We start from the raw sequence: 18,396 nt of genomic DNA on the forward strand, positions 1-18,396 counted from the left end.
GAATTGTTATTATCATTCAAACAATCTCAAAATTTTCAAAATTTGAAGATCTTTTAATTATCAATACTTTCTGATACAAACTATTTTATCATATTACCTCCATTCACACAAATTTGAATTTTTGCCAGTCTTCAGTGTCACACCAAGATAAGCATGAAGTAGATAATGAGTATAAGCACTTACTGTGCAGGAGATGGTGCTGTGGTTCCTTATGCTGACTCTTAAATAACACTGACCATTTTTATATTTTATTTATTTTTTTATTTAATCTTTATTATTCACACATATACAAGAATCTGGGAGAGTGTACACTGAAAGTGCCAGCAAAAAACAGTGTATAAATTATAAGAAATAAAATTATAACAAACTAAAATCATGCCATTTAAAGATACAGTGCAGTCCAAAAGTCTGAGAAAACTTTTTTTTTCCAAATAAATAAATAATCAGTATAACAAATTAAACTGAGAAGTTAACATGAATTCTAAAATTTCTTCTTTGTAAAAGCTGATGATCATGCCGTCCCTCATTTCTTCATGTCTGCATTCTGAAACAAAAACAGAAATCAGGTTAACTGTTCAAATACATTACGCAAACAACATATGACACACTTATATTTAAGGTAGGTGGGGGAAAAAAATTAAAATTTAAGAAAAATTTAACATTTATTTAAATAAATCAGAAGGTATAAATATACAGAGCTGAAGTTTGTCCTCTGGCTATATGACATATATATATATATTGACATATAATGTCATTTACAGTTAAGAATGGTCTAATACTGACATGCATTTTGCGCTGTAAATGAAATATGTGATGTAAATGTTTAAGTTGTTGTGACTCAAGCATAAATTAAAATGCTTGGTGATTACTTGTATTCTTATTAAAACACCAAATATGACGATTAATACATGTAGTTGCGTGTATGTCAAATAAAAATTGTATCAACAGAGTCCATTTACACTGCAATTATAATTGCATAAATAATGGTATGAAATGAATGGATGAAAACGAAATGATTCTGTTATATATATATATATATATAAACTGAAAATTGTCTGCTCCATTGGCATATGTATTCCACTCTGTGCATTTCTTACATTTGATGATATACTTGAGCTGCTTTTTGGTACTATTATTCATTTTTTATCATTGTATTTAATTTTTTTGGCAGATTTAAAACGTGTATTAACTTGTTTACTGAACTGTAAAGGCATCACCCTAGAATGAAATATCTGCACAGATCTACTGTATGGCCATGATGGTGTACAGCAGCATGATTATTGCTCGTGTTATAATGCTTAAACACGTAAATCATACACCGTACGTTCATACACCATCTTTATCTTTTCCAGAAAGATAAATGTGCGTCCACCATAAAGATAATTTATTTTGTTAAGATACTTAATTTGGTTCATCCCTCTCCCTTTCTAAAGCAAACAAACCGACCTCTAAAATAAAAAAGAAATCCATAATGAAATATTATAGTAACAATCGGACTTTTATTATAGAAAGTGTTTCTCCACAATCCCTCTCCACCGGAAGTAGCGAGCAGGTGAAGGCCGGGGAAACGGTCCACCCATTACCATCGGGAGAACATGGATTGCTGCTAAATTGTGGATATATACGATTACAGCCAGAGTCGCGCTGAGGTATTACATTCGTCCTGGACTCGTGTGTTTGATGTCGTGTTTGCGTGAACGCTGCGGTTGCGTTAAAGCGTCGATCCTCTGTAGGGCGTTCAGCTGCCGCTGCTCCTCACGGGTGTTGAAATCATTCAATCGGACACTGTTTTCTCAGCACATCTGTGTTATCAGACGCTGACAGCGCTTTTGTCCAATGTAAATAGTCGCTGTGTTGTGCTTTTGAACTGCACTGATCATACGATCACACGTGCAGCGGATCTGATGCTGATTTGCTTGCATTGATCGCTTCGGTGCTGGTTCCCATAGAAACGCTTTAGATGAAATGAATTGTAACACTAGCGTCAGTGTTGGGGAGTAACTAGTTACATGTAACAGAATTACGTAATTTAATTACAAAATAAATGTAATTAGTTACAGTTACTGAGAAACTATAATAATAAGTAATTATAGTAAATTTTATGTAATTATAGTAATTTTAAGTTATTTTAATTTGAATGTGAGTACATTTATCTGTGCAAAATGCTAAAATGGCAAAAATAAAGCGTATAGTCATTCACATGCAATGAATTATTAATGTAAAATGAAATAAAATAGATACTTATTTGTACATATAGCGAATATATTGTGTTATAACGCTATAGTAACCATTTATTTTTATTTCATCCAAAAGATATATGCTGTATTTATCTAAAATCTATACCATGCAAGTTTTTTTGTTATTGCATAAGTTTGGTAAATCAATAATATTTTCCTAAAAATGTGCATTTACACATACAGTTGCTGATTATAAATATCTGCTCATTATAAAGACCTGTTTAAAGGTTTACATGCAATAAACCAACAACATAAATTAGTGCCATTCCCTTTTGCCAAATATTTCAGTATCTGTAATGCATTTTTCTAATGTAAATTTAAATAATATATAAAAAAGAGCAAGTTCGAAGCCTTGGAGCTGTCATAATTCTGCCAGATTCTGAAAAATTATGGGATTATTTTTGTGCCAATAAGAACGAACGTAACTTTATAAAACTGAACGTAACTTTCCAAGAAACGATCAAAAATATGCCACTGCAAAAGAAGAAAAACACAATGAAAATGAAAAAATGAACTCAGTCACACGAAATTAACATGCTCTTCAAATATGCTTCATTCTTTGTTAATGATTTTCAAAGAATCGTTTTCGCGAATCATGGATTCTGAATGCGTTGCCACAGCTTTCGCTTACGCTTCGCAAATTTTCGTTTGTTGTTTTGGCACAAACCTCTCGTGGGGGCGGGCTTAACAGCGATCTACTCTGATTGGCTAATGAGCTTTTGATGGACAGTTGCTCTCTGACCTGGAATCACAGACGGTGACGTCAGTGGTGCGCATATTGGAAAGTTGTTGCGGTGTGCAATACGTCGTGCTTTGTTTATAGAAACTATCAGAACTGTTGCACACTGTACATGAATAAAACTTTTATCGATGTTATTGATTAACGTTACTTTAGCAACACGAACTTACTTCAAGCTGCCCTGAGGGACAAGCTGAGGTGGAAGATGATGCCGCTCCGTGTCTCTCCTGGGAGCTCATCTTTAGAAACTAAGAGACGACCGTAGGTGAAATACTAATAACATTAATACTTAATATAAACAAAGCACGACGTATTGCACACCGCAATATGTGCACCACTGACGTCACCGTCTGTGATTCCAGGTCAGAGAGCAACTGTCCATCAAAAGCTCATTAGCCAATCAGAGTAGATCGCTGTTAAGCCCGCCCCCACGAGAGGTTTGTGCCAAAACAGCAAACGAAAATTTGCGAAGCGTAAGCGAAAGCTGTGGCAACGCATTCAGAATCCATGATTCGCGAAAACGATTCTTTGAAAATCATTAACAAAGAATGAAGCATATTTGAAGAGCATGTTAAATTCGTGCGACTGAGTTCATTTTTTAATTTTCATTGTGTTTTTCTTCTTTTGCAGTGGCATATTTTTGATCGTTTCTTGGAAAGTTATGTTCAGTTTTACAAAGTTACGTTCATTCTTATTGGCACAAAAATAATCCCATAAAAAATGACACGTTTAGTATCGTTCGGTGACTTTTGCTGAAAAATAAACAGGGATATCTGTGTGCAGTTAACATAATACTAGCGTCAGTGTTGGGGAGTAACTAGTTACATGTAACGGAATTACGTAATTTAATTACAAAATAAATGTAATTGTAATTAGTTACAGTTACTGAGAAAAAATATGTAATTAAATCAGTTACTTTTGAAAAATGCCAATGATTACAAAGGGGGTTACATATAAATTTATTTCACACACCCACACCCACTTACAGATTTTATTGACTTATTTTAAATTGCACTGATTACTCTAAAATGAGACACCAATGTTTCAGGAGTTTAGGACACATGCTTATTTGATAACTGTTTTATTTCCTATTTGGGTTTATGCATAAACTTTATTTTTTAAGATTGTTTTTTCCAGGGCATTGTTAGATGTTAGTGTTTTCTGTCATAACTATGCAAACATTTGATTTCAAACCCTGTATCGTAGCTATTACACTATTTCTTGTTATGATTCCAATAGCCTCGTGGTTAGTGTGCCGACATATAGTGCAGCTGTGCTCACGGTGACCTGAGTTCGATTCCCATCTTGAGGCCCTTTGCCGATCTCGCTCCCATCTCTCCTCCCAGCTCTTTCCTGTCATCTCTCTGCAATCCTATCACAATAAAAGGCATAAAAAGTCCCAAAAAATATGTAAAAAATTTATGGTGGCTGTGCTTTAAGTTAAATGATTACACGGCTCCGTGGAATGCTTGATTCTGATTGATCAGTCATGAAATTCCAAGCTTTTGAGTTTGGTTAGCTAATAAAATATTAAAGCTTAATTCAATATTATGCGGACAATTTCTTAATTCTGTCATCCTGGTATCGTGGACTCGCTCTTTTGCTTCATACAAACGCAGCTGCTGTCTTTTTTTTGTTGATTTTTTTTTTTTTTTTTTTTTGTACACTGTAATGGATTATAAGATAACTATCAAACTAGTACTATTACTTAATTATTTATGCGGTGAAATGTTGTGTAAGAAAACTGGTATGACTGCACTGTGTCCCTAAAATGTCTAGTTTGAACTTGCCGTTTGCTGGCAACTGATTTCTTCATGGAAGCTTTGCGTTCAAATATTTCAACTCAGATCAGTGTTTCGTGTCTAATAATTTTGATACGAAACATCTAAATAATCTATCAAGCAGCTGTGTAATAAGTGGGATAATGTACATTCGGCCAGTTGTTATCGCAAAATAAAAATGTATGTTATCCCTTACTTATTATAATCTAATTCAAGTGATGAAGGATTTTGAGACTCTGACAGTAATCAGTGTTGAACGCTACTGTAAGGTTCACTCTGCCTGGTTTAAATGTTTCACAATCATTAACAGTTGAAAATATTAGAAATTTAGAAAAGTAATCAAAAAGTAATTAAAAGTAATAACATTATTTTAATAGAGTAATTGAAAAGTTACACTACTTATTACATTTTAAATCAAGTAACTTGTAATCTGCAATCGATTACATTTCCAAAGTAACCTTCCCAACACTGACTAGCGTTCAGGGTGTGAATAATGTTTTTTGATAGACTGACTACCAAAAAAATATAGTTTGATATGTTTTAGAAGTGTTTTAATTTTTAAATTTAGTCGAAATAGGATGTTCTGTTGTGACAACTTACCCCATATAGTGTGACAACATGCCCTACTATTGTACTGTATGATTTTATTTTTATGTATGTGTCTAAGAATTGTGTCTGTAAAGATGTACGCATACCCTGAGGAACGTACTGTTGTAAAATATGTGACAACTAGCCCCAGTCTCTTCTATTTGTCTAGCCTGTCAGTTCATGTACCACAAGATGGGAGGCTGGAGTGTGTTTGTGACCTGCTGCGTTTGGGCGATTCTTCTCGTGGCTCTGTTTGGAGATTCACTGGCATCTGCGCCTGAGTTTGATCCCTACAAAGTTCTGGGAGTGTCCAGACATGCCAGCCAGGCTGAAATCAAGAAAGTCTACAAGAGGCTCGCAAGAGAATGGTGAGTGATGAATGACAGAAAACGCTGGGTCAGCTTTCTTCTCTCTGACACATTATATAGTGCGATCGTGTCTCATGATGATAACATTTTGTTTTCACTCTTTATCCATAGGCATCCAGACAAGAACAAAAGTCCAGGGGCAGAGGACATGTTTATCAAGATCACTAAATCATATGAGGTAGAATGGTTGCATTTTGTATAGTAATTAAAATAAAGTAAGAACCTTACTTTAGACCTTAGTCAAAAGTTTTTAAACAGTATGATTTTTAATGTTTTTTTAAAGAATTCTCTTCTACTCACTGAGCTATTTATTTGATCCAAAATACAGCAAAAACAGTAATATTGTGAGATAGTTTTCCTATTTAAAATAGCTGCTTTCTATTTGATTATGTTAAAATGTAATTGATTGCTGTGATGCGCAGCTGAATTTTCAGCATCATTACTCCAGTCTTCAGTGTCACATGATCCTTCAGAAATCATTCTAATAGACTGATTTGCTGCTCATGATTTTATATTATTATTATCAGTATTTAAAACAGTTGAGTAAATTTTTTTTCCAGGATTCTTTGATGAATAGAAAGATGCAAAGGTCAGCATTTATCTAAAATAAAAAGCTTTTGTTACATTATACACTATACTATTCAAAAGCTTGGAATCAGTATGATTTTAAAGGGGTCATCGGATGCCCATTTTGCACAAGTTGATATGATTCTTTAGGGTCTTAATGAAAAGTCTCTAATATACTTTGATTAAAAATTCTCAATGGTTTTGTAAAACAACACCCTTTTTACCTTGTCAAAATGAGCTCTGCAAAAATCATCTCATTCTAAGGGGTTGTTCCTTTAAATGCAAATGAGCTCTGCTCACCCCGCCCCTCTCTTCTCTCTGTGGAAAAGATGGTGTTGTTTACATTAGCCGCATTTAGCCGCTAAACTTCCTAACTATCACGTTATTAGGAAAGGCGATCGCAAAGTTTCATAAAAAACCCCTTATACTCACGTCTGCTGTAAGTGAAGCTGGATCAGGAATGATTTGCGTGAACATAGACGGATATATGTAGATCGGGAGGCGCATTCCCTTCACAAACAAACGTAATCCACTGCATCTTCAGCGGCTCAGATGTCGGGAGTAAATGACGACCACTATGTTCATTATTACATCCAGCAACACAACACCTCAATCGCTCAATCGGAGATATTCTTGTCTAACTTACATCCCTGCTCCAGCATCAAAACAAAGAGGTCTGACTGTCACAGCTGAATCAAGGTAAATCGCTCATGTCAATCAACTATTGTGGGAGTGGCCTCTGTCATGTGACGCCACAACGACAGGCATCTGAGAACGGCTCGATTTGAAAAAGGGGATATTATTTTTACAGATTAATTAAAAACTGCTGCATGGATTTTTATCATTATAGGGTAGATTTGTACATACACTGCCAACACTCATTAATGTTCAAACAGCATGAAAAAGTGAACTTAGCATCCGATGACCCCTTTAATATAAATTAATACTTTTGTTTAGCAAAGATGAAATTGATCAAAAGTGATGATACAGACATTTATAATGTTAAAAAATTCCGATAAATGCTGTTCTTCTGAACTTTCTATTTATCAAAGAAACCTGAAAAAAATTCTACTCAGCTGTTTTTAACATGATAATAATAAGTAATTATAGTAAGTTTTATGTAATTATAGTAATTTTAAGTTATTTTAATTTGAATGTGAGTACATTTATCTGTGCAAAATGCTAAAATGGCAAAAATAAAGTGTATAGTCACTCACATGCAATGAATTATTAATGTAAAATGAAATAAAATAGATACTTATTTGTACATATATTTTATATAGCAAATATATTGTGTTATAACACTATAGTAACTATTTATTTTTATTTCATCCAAAAGATATATGCGGTATTTATCTAAAATATATAGCATGCAAGTTTTTTTTTTATTGCATAAGTTTGGTAAATCAATAATATTTTCCTAAAAATGTGCATTTACACATACAGTTGCTGATTATAAATATCTGCTCATTATAAAGACCTGTTTAAAGGTTTACATGCAATAAACCAACAACATAAATTAGTGGCATTCCCTTTTGCCAAATATTTCAGTATCTGTAATGCATTTTTCTTCTGTAGCAAGTTTGAAGCCTTGGAGCTGTCATAATTCTGCCAGATGCTGAAAAATGATACGTTTAGTATCGTCCAGTGGACTTTTGCTGAAAAATAAGCAGGGATATCTGTGTGCAGTTAACATAGAGAAAGAGTGCACATCATTTGTTTACTCTGTCTACTGATATTGTAACTGTACAAAGCTGGTTAATAATTTGTATACTTATCCTTAAAGTAATTAGTGTAAGATGCATTTAAACATTTGAATACGTCTTCGATAATAAGCATGCATATTGAATTGTGTGTGATTTACTTGCCATAGATTCTGTCCAATGAGGAGAGAAGGGCAAACTATGACCGTTTTGGTCAAATGGACGAGAATCAGAACTTTGCTCGAGCTCCGCAGGGCTTCAGACATTATCATGACAGCTTCTACTTCGATGAATCTTTCTTTCACTTCCCTCGGACGAGTCGCGATTTCACCGACAGCAAGCACCTCCTTCACTACAACCAATACATGAACGAGGTGCTGCCGGATAGTTTCAAGAGGCCTTACCTGATCAAGATCACGTCAGAGTGGTGCTTCACCTGCATCCATATTGAGCCCATATGGAAGGACACTGTGCTAGAGCTGGAGCCACTGGGTAGGTTTTCAGGATTATCACCCTCAATACATAGGAATAGTGCACAAATATTGGGGAAAATAGCCTAATAGTCCATAGCAGATGGCAGTGTTATCAACTAAATCATATAATGTGCTCAGAATATATCCTGTTGGTTTGTTTTTTAGGGATTGGTATTGGAGTGGTGGACATCGGATATGAGAGACAGCTGGCTAATCATCTCGGTGCCCACCGCACACCTTCCATACTCGGTTTAATCAATGGCAAAGTCACGTTCTTCCACTACGCGGTGGTCAGGGAACACTTGAGGCAGTTTGTGGAAAGCCTTCTGCCTCAGAAGCTGGTTGAGAAGGTAGGATTGTGCTTTGTTCTCCAGGAAAAAAAATACTGTGCCACTTTTAGGTGAAGATTTAACTTTTATTTTCTTCTTTTAGGTGACGGATAGCAGCTACCTCGAGTATTTGAACAGTTGGCATGAGGAGAATAAGCCAAGAGTGCTAATGTTTGATGTAGCATCTAATATCCCTCTTTTGTATAAGGTGAGTGTTTATTATATGAACTGTTTAAACAGTATGCCATTTAAATCTGTTCTTGACACTGAATCTCTTGTGCGCAGCTCACCGCGTTTGCCTATAAAGACTATGTGAGGTTCGGCTATGTGGACATGGGCCTGACTGAGACCTCCGAAGTCGTGCAGAGGTTCAACATCAACACGTACGCTCCCACAATGCTCCTGTTCAAAGAGAACACAGACAAACCAGCTGACGTTATACAGGTGAGGCCCAGCTCTCCATTCACTAAAACCAAAATTTTGACTATACGATACGACACCTGACTGAAATGTCATCCTCCTTTGAAAAAATAATAAAATAATAATAATCACATGCCAGTGCATGACCATGGTGAGCAACTACTGAGCCTACAGGTATGCAGAGATCTTTGCAACTTTGATAAGAGCTAAAGGGATAAAGCCAAATCTATTTCATGATATAGTCATTTTATTTCACAGTAACAATTTATATCATGATATAGTCAATTTTTGTTATTTTATCTTTGTTATTAATAATAAGAACTAGGGATGTAACAATACAGTTAGTCCACGGTTCAATACGTACCTCTGTTTTTAACCACGGTTTTCGGTTCGGTTCGGTTCTGATATCTTGCCACTTCAGTGTGGGGTTTTTTTTTGGAACAAATGAACAAAATACTGCCATAAACCTCTGTACACTCGAAAAAGCGTGGTATAGTATATGTCTGCTTAATTTTTCTTTTGAGAGAGGTATTATTTTTTCTATTTGTACGCAAAATAGAATGGGTTTCATTTATACTGGATGCCAGAGGGCGCCCTCATGCAGAAAACCCACATATGCGTCAAAGAAGTGTCACTGATGATGTTCTGTTCCAGCTTCTCTAATTTGGATAAAAGCATCGCTATTACTGTAACTGAGTAAAAACAAGATATAACGTTAAACTTTTGAATGACGAAATGTAAGGACAATAAACACGCGTCTGCAATAATAAATGGTTTATCTGTGTTCTTCAGGCCATCTTGTGTATTTTCATAAGCCATTGCTAATCGACATACATTGAATATGAGTATAGAATTTATTGTCTGCTAAGAATCCACATCAGATCACACAAGGAAGTTATTGCAAACACTCGACTGATGTTGTGAATTAAAAACAAGTCATAATGTTTTTTATAACTTTTGTTGGACAACAGGTTTAGAAAGGCTTATCATTGCATGTCATTAGAATAGAAGATGCTCTGCGTGTGTTGCTTTTTCAAATATAAGCAGGGAAGCGTTTCCTCATTTCAGCATGTGAAATCACGGGCGCACACACAGCAAATTCCGAGAGAAATAAAACAAGGAAGTTTAAATGCAGAACCGAAAAACCGCAATACACAAGCGCGTATTGAACCGTCGAGGTCGTACCGAACGGTTCTATATTATATTGAGTATTGTGACATCCCTAGTAAGAACAGATGCAAGTAACAAACTAAAGGACAAATACAACAAAACCAAGACACACATGAAATAAATAGGGCCATATGAAATTTGTTTTATTCCTAAATTTCATTTTAATTTTTCTGGATTCCGTTTTTCAATTCAATTCAATTCAAATTTATTTGTATAGCGCTTTTCACGATACATATTGTTGCAAAGCAGCTTTACACCAAATTGACATTTTTGCAATATATGTAGTAGTAGCTTGATGTACATATGGTAGAGATGTGTGGTAAAGATCAATTAATGACGTAACACTGTAACACTATAAATTAGTAGCAGAATTCGGTAGTGCTGTATGTTTTCAGGGTTGGCATCATCTGAAGTCCTCTGTGGGGTTGGCATCATCTTTTCTTAAGTGTTCTGGATCCAGACTGGAGCTTGTGAATTCCTAGATACCACGGGATGTCAATCCCACGGCAAAAACAGAGAACAAATAGGAACATAATTAGCGTAGCTGCTGTTCAAACTAAGAAAAGGAAGGTTTGTTAACCAGAGCTAAAAGATTGATAATGAACATTTGATCAGATATAGCTGCAGAAAAAGTTTATGAGATGCATTATTTGAATGCTTGGCTAAAAAGATGAGTCTTTAATCTAGATTTAAACAGAGAGAGTGTGTCTGAACCCCGAACGTTATCAGGAAGGCTGTTCCAGAGTTTGGGAGCCAAATGTGAAAAAGCTCTACCTCCTTTAGTGGACTTTGCTATCCTAGGAACTATCAACAGTCCAGAGTTTTGTGACTTTAGTGAGCGTGATGGATTGTAGCGTGGTAGAAGACTAGTTAGGTACGCAGGAGCTAAACCGTTAAGTGCCTTATAGGTAAGAAGTGCTATTTTGTAGCTGATGCGGAACCTAATAGGTAGCCAGTGCAGAGACTTTAAAATTGGGGTAATATGATCATATTTTCTTGACCTGGTAAGGACTCTAGCAGCTGCATTTTGGACTATCTGTAGCTTGTTTATTGAAGATGCAGGACAAACACCTAGTAGTGCATTACAATAGTCCAGTCTAGAGGTCATGAATGCGTGAACTAGCTTTTCTGCATCAGAAACAGGTCACATGTTTCGCAGCTTGGCAATGTTTCTAAGATGGAAGAATGCTGTTTTTGTAACATGAGAAATATGATTTTCAAAAGACAAGTTGCTGTCTAATATAACACCCAGACTTTTGACTGTAGTGGAAGTAACAGTACATCCGTCTAGTTGTAAATTGTAAGTCAAAAGATTCTGTGTATTGTTTTTAGGTCCAATAAGTAATATCTCTGTCTTATCTGAATTTAATAGCAGAAAATTGTTGGTCATCCAATCTTTTACATTTTTAACGCACTCTGTTAACTTTGATAATTCAGAAGTGTCATCTGGTCTTGTTGAGATATATAGTTGAGTATCATCAGCATAACAATGGAAACTAATCCCGTGTTTTCTAATAATATTACGAAGGGGCAGCATGTATATTGAAAATAGTAGAGGACCTAGAACAGATCCTTGTGGCACTCCATACTTTACTGGTGATAACTGAGATGACTCCCCATTTAAATAAACAAAGTGGTAGCGATCAGACAGGTAGGATCTAAACCATTTTAAAGCCTGCCCTTGGATACCTGCATAATTTTGTAGTCGATCTATTAGTATGTCATGATCTATAGTGTCGAACGCAGCACTAAGATCAAGTAAAACTAGCAGTGAGATGCAGCCTTGGTCTGACGCAAGAAGCAAGTCATTAGTGATTTTAACAAGTGCAGTTTCTGTGCTGTGATGGGGCCTGAAACCTGACTGAAATTCTTCATAGATATCATTTTTTGCAAGAATGAGCACAGTTGAACAGATATAACTTTCTCTAAAATTTTTCCAGTTTTTAATTTTTCAAATGGTTAAATTTAAAAAATATTAATCAAAAAGCATGTCTAAATAATTGAAATCATAAAAATGTACAAGTTTTAACAGCAATTTCATAAAAGTTTAACAAAAATTACATTTTAAGGCCCTATAAAATACGATTTATTATTTTTCTTAAATTCAGTTTTATTTTGATCAAATTCTGTGAATCTGTTTTCTATTTTCTGCATTCCATTTTAGTAGTTTCATTAAATGTTAATAATAAAAACGTATAATTAATTTATAAAATTAATTAGATTTTATAAAGAATTATTATATTTTTTTTTTTTTTTTAGAAATACTGTCTTGTGTATTTACGATTTTCTTGTAAATAAATTCTGGTAAATAATTCCTTAAATATTGTTTAGTAAGTAATATTGTTAAGTAATATTTTTGTCAAATTAAGCCAAACCTTTATTTTGACAACTGGCTGCCTTTATGTTTCTGTTTGTTTATGATACGACAATGTTTTTTTTCTCAAAAGTAATGGTAAAATGCTCATGAACTGATTCTCACAGCAGTTCTAGAGATTAAGTATTCATGTACTCGTATATTGAAGCTAAAAACACTGCAAGTGTCACACACGCTTCAGTATGTGTGTAGTAAACTGTGCATCCATTCATTTATACAGAAACACGCAGAACGTCCAAGATTCGTGTTTAAATAGGCAAAATCCATAACATTCCTTGTTGTAAAATAAATTCAGTTTTTATGACTGGATCCCACAATTTCGTCCATGTTTTCCACTTTGCTTTTATCATAGGACCCTAAATAAACAGTGTTGAGACGGCTCTTATCAAAATGCTTTCTTAAAGTACCGTTTTTTTTAAAGCAGGGTATCGCGATACATTTTTAGTACCGGTATATCGTGCAACACTACATCCAATTGCAATTTTTTCCCTCAAACTGTATAGCAGTTTTGTTTTTGCTAAATCAGTTCTTTTTTATTTTCTTCCTTAGGCAAGAGGGATGAAAAAGCAGATACTTGATGAGTTTGTGTCCAATAATCGTTTTCTCCTGGTGCCGCGGCTGGTGAATCAGAAACTCTTCGACGAGCTGTGTCCGGTTAAACAGTTCCACCGTCGGAGGAAGTAAGAAATCTCACCTCTAGTTATAGCATTGGGTGGACTTACATCTCTGAGGAAACATCATCATCTTCCTGTCTTTCTGATTGACAGGTACTGCGTTCTTCTCGTTACCGGTGAAGGGGAGCAGTTTGTGTCTGTGAATGAGGCCTTCTTTGACTTTGCTTCCTCTAATACTAAAGAAGTTCTTAGGTTTGCTTATGTTTATCAGAGACAGCAGCAGCCTCTCTGTGACACCCTGCTCAAAAAGGACGACACAACCCCTCCACAGGTCAGAGACTGAAACGCACACGCCGTTTAGTCACTTTGTTTGACGTCGTATGAATTTCTAGATTTTGTGCGTATGACTTCAGGTGATTCTCCTGGAGAGACGCAGCGCTACAGGACGGGTGTTGTATCGGACAGTGACGGGTGGATGGAACGGGAGTGACGATGATAAGCACCGCCTCCATGAGCAGCTTGAGATTCTGCAAAGAGACCCCTCCTACCTTACCCACGATGCCATGCTGCCTGAACTCAACAATGAGTTTGCCTCTGTAGGTCATAACTCTGAACCTCAAGATTGATGTCAGGAAGATCTAATCATTAGAAGTGATAATGAGAGATATAATTAACACAGTATTAACTTTTTTCTTTTTTTATTCCAGATGTTTCTGATTCAGTGGATGAACACTGCATATGATTACCTCGCTCAGTTTTACTTTGATCTTCTCTACTCTAATTGGTGAGCACAACCGAACAGTTCATCGTCTTGTTTGAATGCAGTCTCTTAGCTCTCTTTCCACCAGAATGGTTTGTGTATTGAAGCCAGAGCACAATCGCCATGTGCTTCCACAGATTTGAGAAATAAACAAAGTAATGAGTTGTTTACTTGACTATAACCAGTCTAAAATTAACCGGTTCCTGTGTTGAACTGTTCTTGCACAAGACCCACAAAATGGATCAAGAATTGGCCCGAAACCTGCAATAAATCCTGAAAAAATAGAATTAGATTTAATTCGATTTAAATGAAACTGGAACTGCATGATTTTCATGTTAAAACAAATCAAAGACATCTCATCCGAAGTCATTTTGAATCGCTCACTAACTAAAAGGTTTAGAGAATTTCTTGACTCTAAACATTTTGTAGGTAAAGATTACAGCATGTACTAAAAAGCATTTTTCCGCATGAAAACTATCATTAAAATAACCTGCAATAGACTATAAAGACTTTAAGATGAACTTAAACAGTGTAAAACCTAAATAGAAATGGCAAAAAATAATAATAGACCCAACTAAATAAAAATCAGCTGTTGCAGCCCTGTAATTATTATTATTATTATTTTTTTTTTTATGTGAGAAACTTAAGATCACCTTTTTATGTCATGTTGTGCTTCCCTCAGGCGTGAGATGATGCCTGTCCTGTCTCTGATCTTCTCAGCTCTTTTCATCCTGTTTGGGACTGTAATCATTCAGGCCTTCAGGTAGGACAGATTTTTATATATATATATATATATATATATATAATCACAGTGGTTTTGTAAGGAGAGTTGCATATTTAATTTTTTTTTGGATGAACAGTGACGCTGGGGAAGACAAACCAGCCAAACAAAAGGCCACTGATTCACCAAAGACAGCAGAGAGCTCTCCAGGACAAGAGAGCACTTCGAGGTGAGACACCACTTGCTTGAGATTAAGATATAATCACTGCAAATCAAAAAGAGATTTTCAGATCAACTGAACTGAATCGCTAAGAGATTTTCCTGTTGCAGTCGTCCGCCTAAGAAGAATTTCGTGGAGGTGACGGAGCTGACGGACATCACCTACATGAGTAACCTAGTCAGGTTAAAGCCTGGTCACATCAACGTTGTGCTGATCCTCACTGATGCTTCTAAGCAAGTGCTGCTCAGGAAGTTTGCCAAAGAAGTATATTCGTTCTCAGGGTGAGGCATGTTTGTGTGTTTGAGAGAATGCTAAAACTTGTTTCTGGAGATCAACTTTCTTACAGAGTTTATGCTGTGAACTCTGAATGCCATTTGATGCTTAGCACACCTGGAAAACAATGCTAGCCTTTATCAAGTCAAAGTTACTACATAGGCATATTCCAAATCTGCGATAGCTGCTTTTCCAACAACATTCCGAGTCTCAGTAGATCCTAGAGAACATTGGCACCAATGGTTTTCAAGGATCTGCTTGCGCTTCCTGTGCTTTTAAATAATGCAGCCTGTGTTCAAATAATTTCTAATCATTTGGATTTCAAAAAAGCACAGTCTGACCCTTTTTTCCAGACTTCTAATTGGTCAACATGTGCGCATTTAAAAGGTACATTACTTACATAAACCTTAAGTCCTTGCAATGCACCTTCGTGTGTAACAAGTATATTTTTTTGTGCTGATTAGACAAATAACACAGATAACGTTATGTGCCTTTAAAACTAAATAAATTTAAATTTTACTTAATTTTTACATATTTATGTTTTGCAGGAGTCTCAGTAGTCTTTTAATTTTTCTGCTTTCCTTTCACACATCAATATTTTCACTCAGACTTAGAAATTCAACCCAGGTAAAAATAAAGTGTACTTGATTGCATTAAAAAATACTTAAATACAAGCAAGTTCATTTGCAGTACGTTCTTTTTTTGTGAACGTACAGTTATGCACTTTAAATACATTAATTAAAAGTATATTTTTACTTAAGTAGCATTTTAGTGCTCTTGACAAAGTATACTAAATATCACTAATACTATAATACATTTTAGTGCATTAAAATAGTGTACTACCACAAAATAAACAGAAAAGCTTTATTAGTGTATTTCTTAAAAGTGTGCTTTGAATGCTTTCAAAATTACTTCAGTCTTTGTAGACTAAGATTATATAGTAATCCTAAATTTAAATGAATTTGATTTCATTAAAAATACATTACTAATGTACTAGTACATTTTCCCAACTGTAGTACTTAAGTACACTTAATATAGATGCACTAATTAGCACTAACACTTAAATTGCTTTTAGGTGTAGTCAGATAAAGTAAACCAAATATACAGAAGTGTTTTGTAAGAGCATTACTTAATTTTTAATTAGTAATGTGCATTTCTAATAACTTCATTTGGACAACTTTAAATGTGATTTTTCTCTAAATTTTAAATTTTTTTAGCACCCTCAGATTCCAGATTTTCAGATAGTTCCATACATCAATGGAAAACTTATTTATTAAGGTTTCAGATGATGTATAAATCTGAATTTTGAAAAATTGACACATGACTGGTTCTGTGGTCCAGGGTCACATTTGAGTGGATTTTTACATATACTATCACTAAGTTCTATTTGAATTGATTTATATGAAAAATAGAGTAGATATGTATTAATTACAAGTAAAACCCTAGAGGTTCACTGTGCTTAGGCTTCTATAAATGCACACTAATAGCACTTGATTGGATTATGGATTCATATAGAAAAGTAGGTTACCCATAAGCATGTTACATAAAAGTGTGCTTTGCTTTTGCAGTACAACAGGACACTCTTCTACATATATATATAATTTTTTTTCTTTTACATCTATTCACATTAAAAAACAGATATTTGAATGACTGAAGAAGTATACTTTAAGCATAAAGTAGTTAAAGTGCTATATTTAATATAGTTTCAAGTGAAAAAAATGCTAATAATGACACACTAACAGTGCACTTGATTGTACTATTTAAAGACACCATTAACATGTAGTGAAGTATGTCATATAACATAGTTACAATACAATTGAAATTATTTAATGTATAAATATGTGGGCAATACATTATAAATACATTGTGTATATATTTATTACATATTATTATTATTATTATTATTATTATTATTATTATTATGTTTGAAATAATTTATAAGTATATTTTATATGTTTGATGAGTATATTTAAAAGTGTATAAAAGGTGGCTGAATACCTTTATTTTATACAGAGATGGTGTTAAAAGCACATTTTATTTCATATTCATGGTGTCACAGAATAACACAGTTGAGTACACTTAGATGTTCATTAGATTAACTTAAATAATTTTTAGTTTATTAAGTACAAAATTAGTGCACGAAATAGAGCACTTTATTTGTTATAACGTTATTTGAATATGATGTCACTTCTCGCTCAGATATTAGAACACAAGTAACGTTCCAGAGGTCATTTACAAGTAAAAAGTTGCAGAATTACAGTTCAACTCAACCTGGAATTCTCTCTCTTCCACTTTTGTTCCTAAAGTAGCGTTACATTACATGGAATCAAACGCTGAAAGGAAGTAGATCTCCAGAAGCTGTATTGATCACCAGCTCTAAACTTAAATCTTGCTACAAACAAATCCAAAGGAAACTATCCCTACTTCCTCCGCAGGTCTCAGACTCTTCACTACTCGTTTTTAAATGTGGACAAGCACAGCCAATGGATGGATTCCCTCATGGAGGCAGCACCTGACGCCAGACCGTCAGACTGCTTGGATGAAGAGGAAGAAGAGGAGGAGTCCACCTCCAACAAATCAGACTACACAGGCCACGTCCTGGCGCTCAACGGCCACAAGAAGTACTTCTGCATATTCAGACCCGTCTTCACAGGGGAGGAAGCCGAATGTAGTAGGTGGTCCGACGAGGATGCGGCGAGCAAAGCCTCGAGGTCCCGGTCAAGTTCCAGACAGAAGGCCACCACTCTGGAGATCCACCACAAACTGGACCGACTGGGTCTGTGGATGGAGAGGCTTATGGAGGGAACTCTGCCGCGGCACTACGTTTCGTCCTGGCCCGGTCTGGACACCATAACGCCGCAGAAATAAGACTCACCTTTGTCCTCGGGCCCATTGCTGGAGGCGTGCTGTAGTGACGTGAAAGATCGTTTCGATCCTTACTTTAAAACATATTAAGTTATTCTGTAAAACGCACTGGTGATGAGTAGAGTTTTCTTTATTTAGGAGCACCATGTGCTCAGCCGACTGCGCTTTAGGGGCAAAAACTCCTTTCCATCTGC

The 18,396-nt window shown here is 35.3% G+C and overlaps 1 protein-coding gene across 1 annotated transcript; it reads left to right on the forward strand.

The window, feature by feature from the left end:
• Positions 1-1,519: 1,519 nt before the first annotated feature.
• dnajc16l (DnaJ (Hsp40) homolog, subfamily C, member 16 like) lies at positions 1,520-18,354 on the forward strand. Its single transcript, XM_051122485.1, has 15 exons — positions 1,520-1,649; positions 5,515-5,713; positions 5,825-5,891; positions 8,154-8,475; positions 8,622-8,806; positions 8,889-8,993; positions 9,071-9,229; positions 13,299-13,429; positions 13,517-13,694; positions 13,777-13,959; positions 14,071-14,147; positions 14,806-14,886; positions 14,984-15,073; positions 15,175-15,345; positions 17,773-18,354. Exons 2-15 carry the CDS (start codon positions 5,526-5,528, stop codon positions 18,203-18,205), a joined length of 2,370 nt encoding a protein of 789 aa, XP_050978442.1. The 5' UTR covers positions 1,520-1,649; positions 5,515-5,525; the 3' UTR covers positions 18,206-18,354.
• Positions 18,355-18,396: the final 42 nt, after the last annotated feature.

The sequence above is a fragment of the Labeo rohita genome, chromosome 11 (genome assembly GCF_022985175.1).
Source record: "Labeo rohita strain BAU-BD-2019 chromosome 11, IGBB_LRoh.1.0, whole genome shotgun sequence".
Classification (NCBI taxonomy): domain Eukaryota; kingdom Metazoa; phylum Chordata; class Actinopteri; order Cypriniformes; family Cyprinidae; genus Labeo; species Labeo rohita.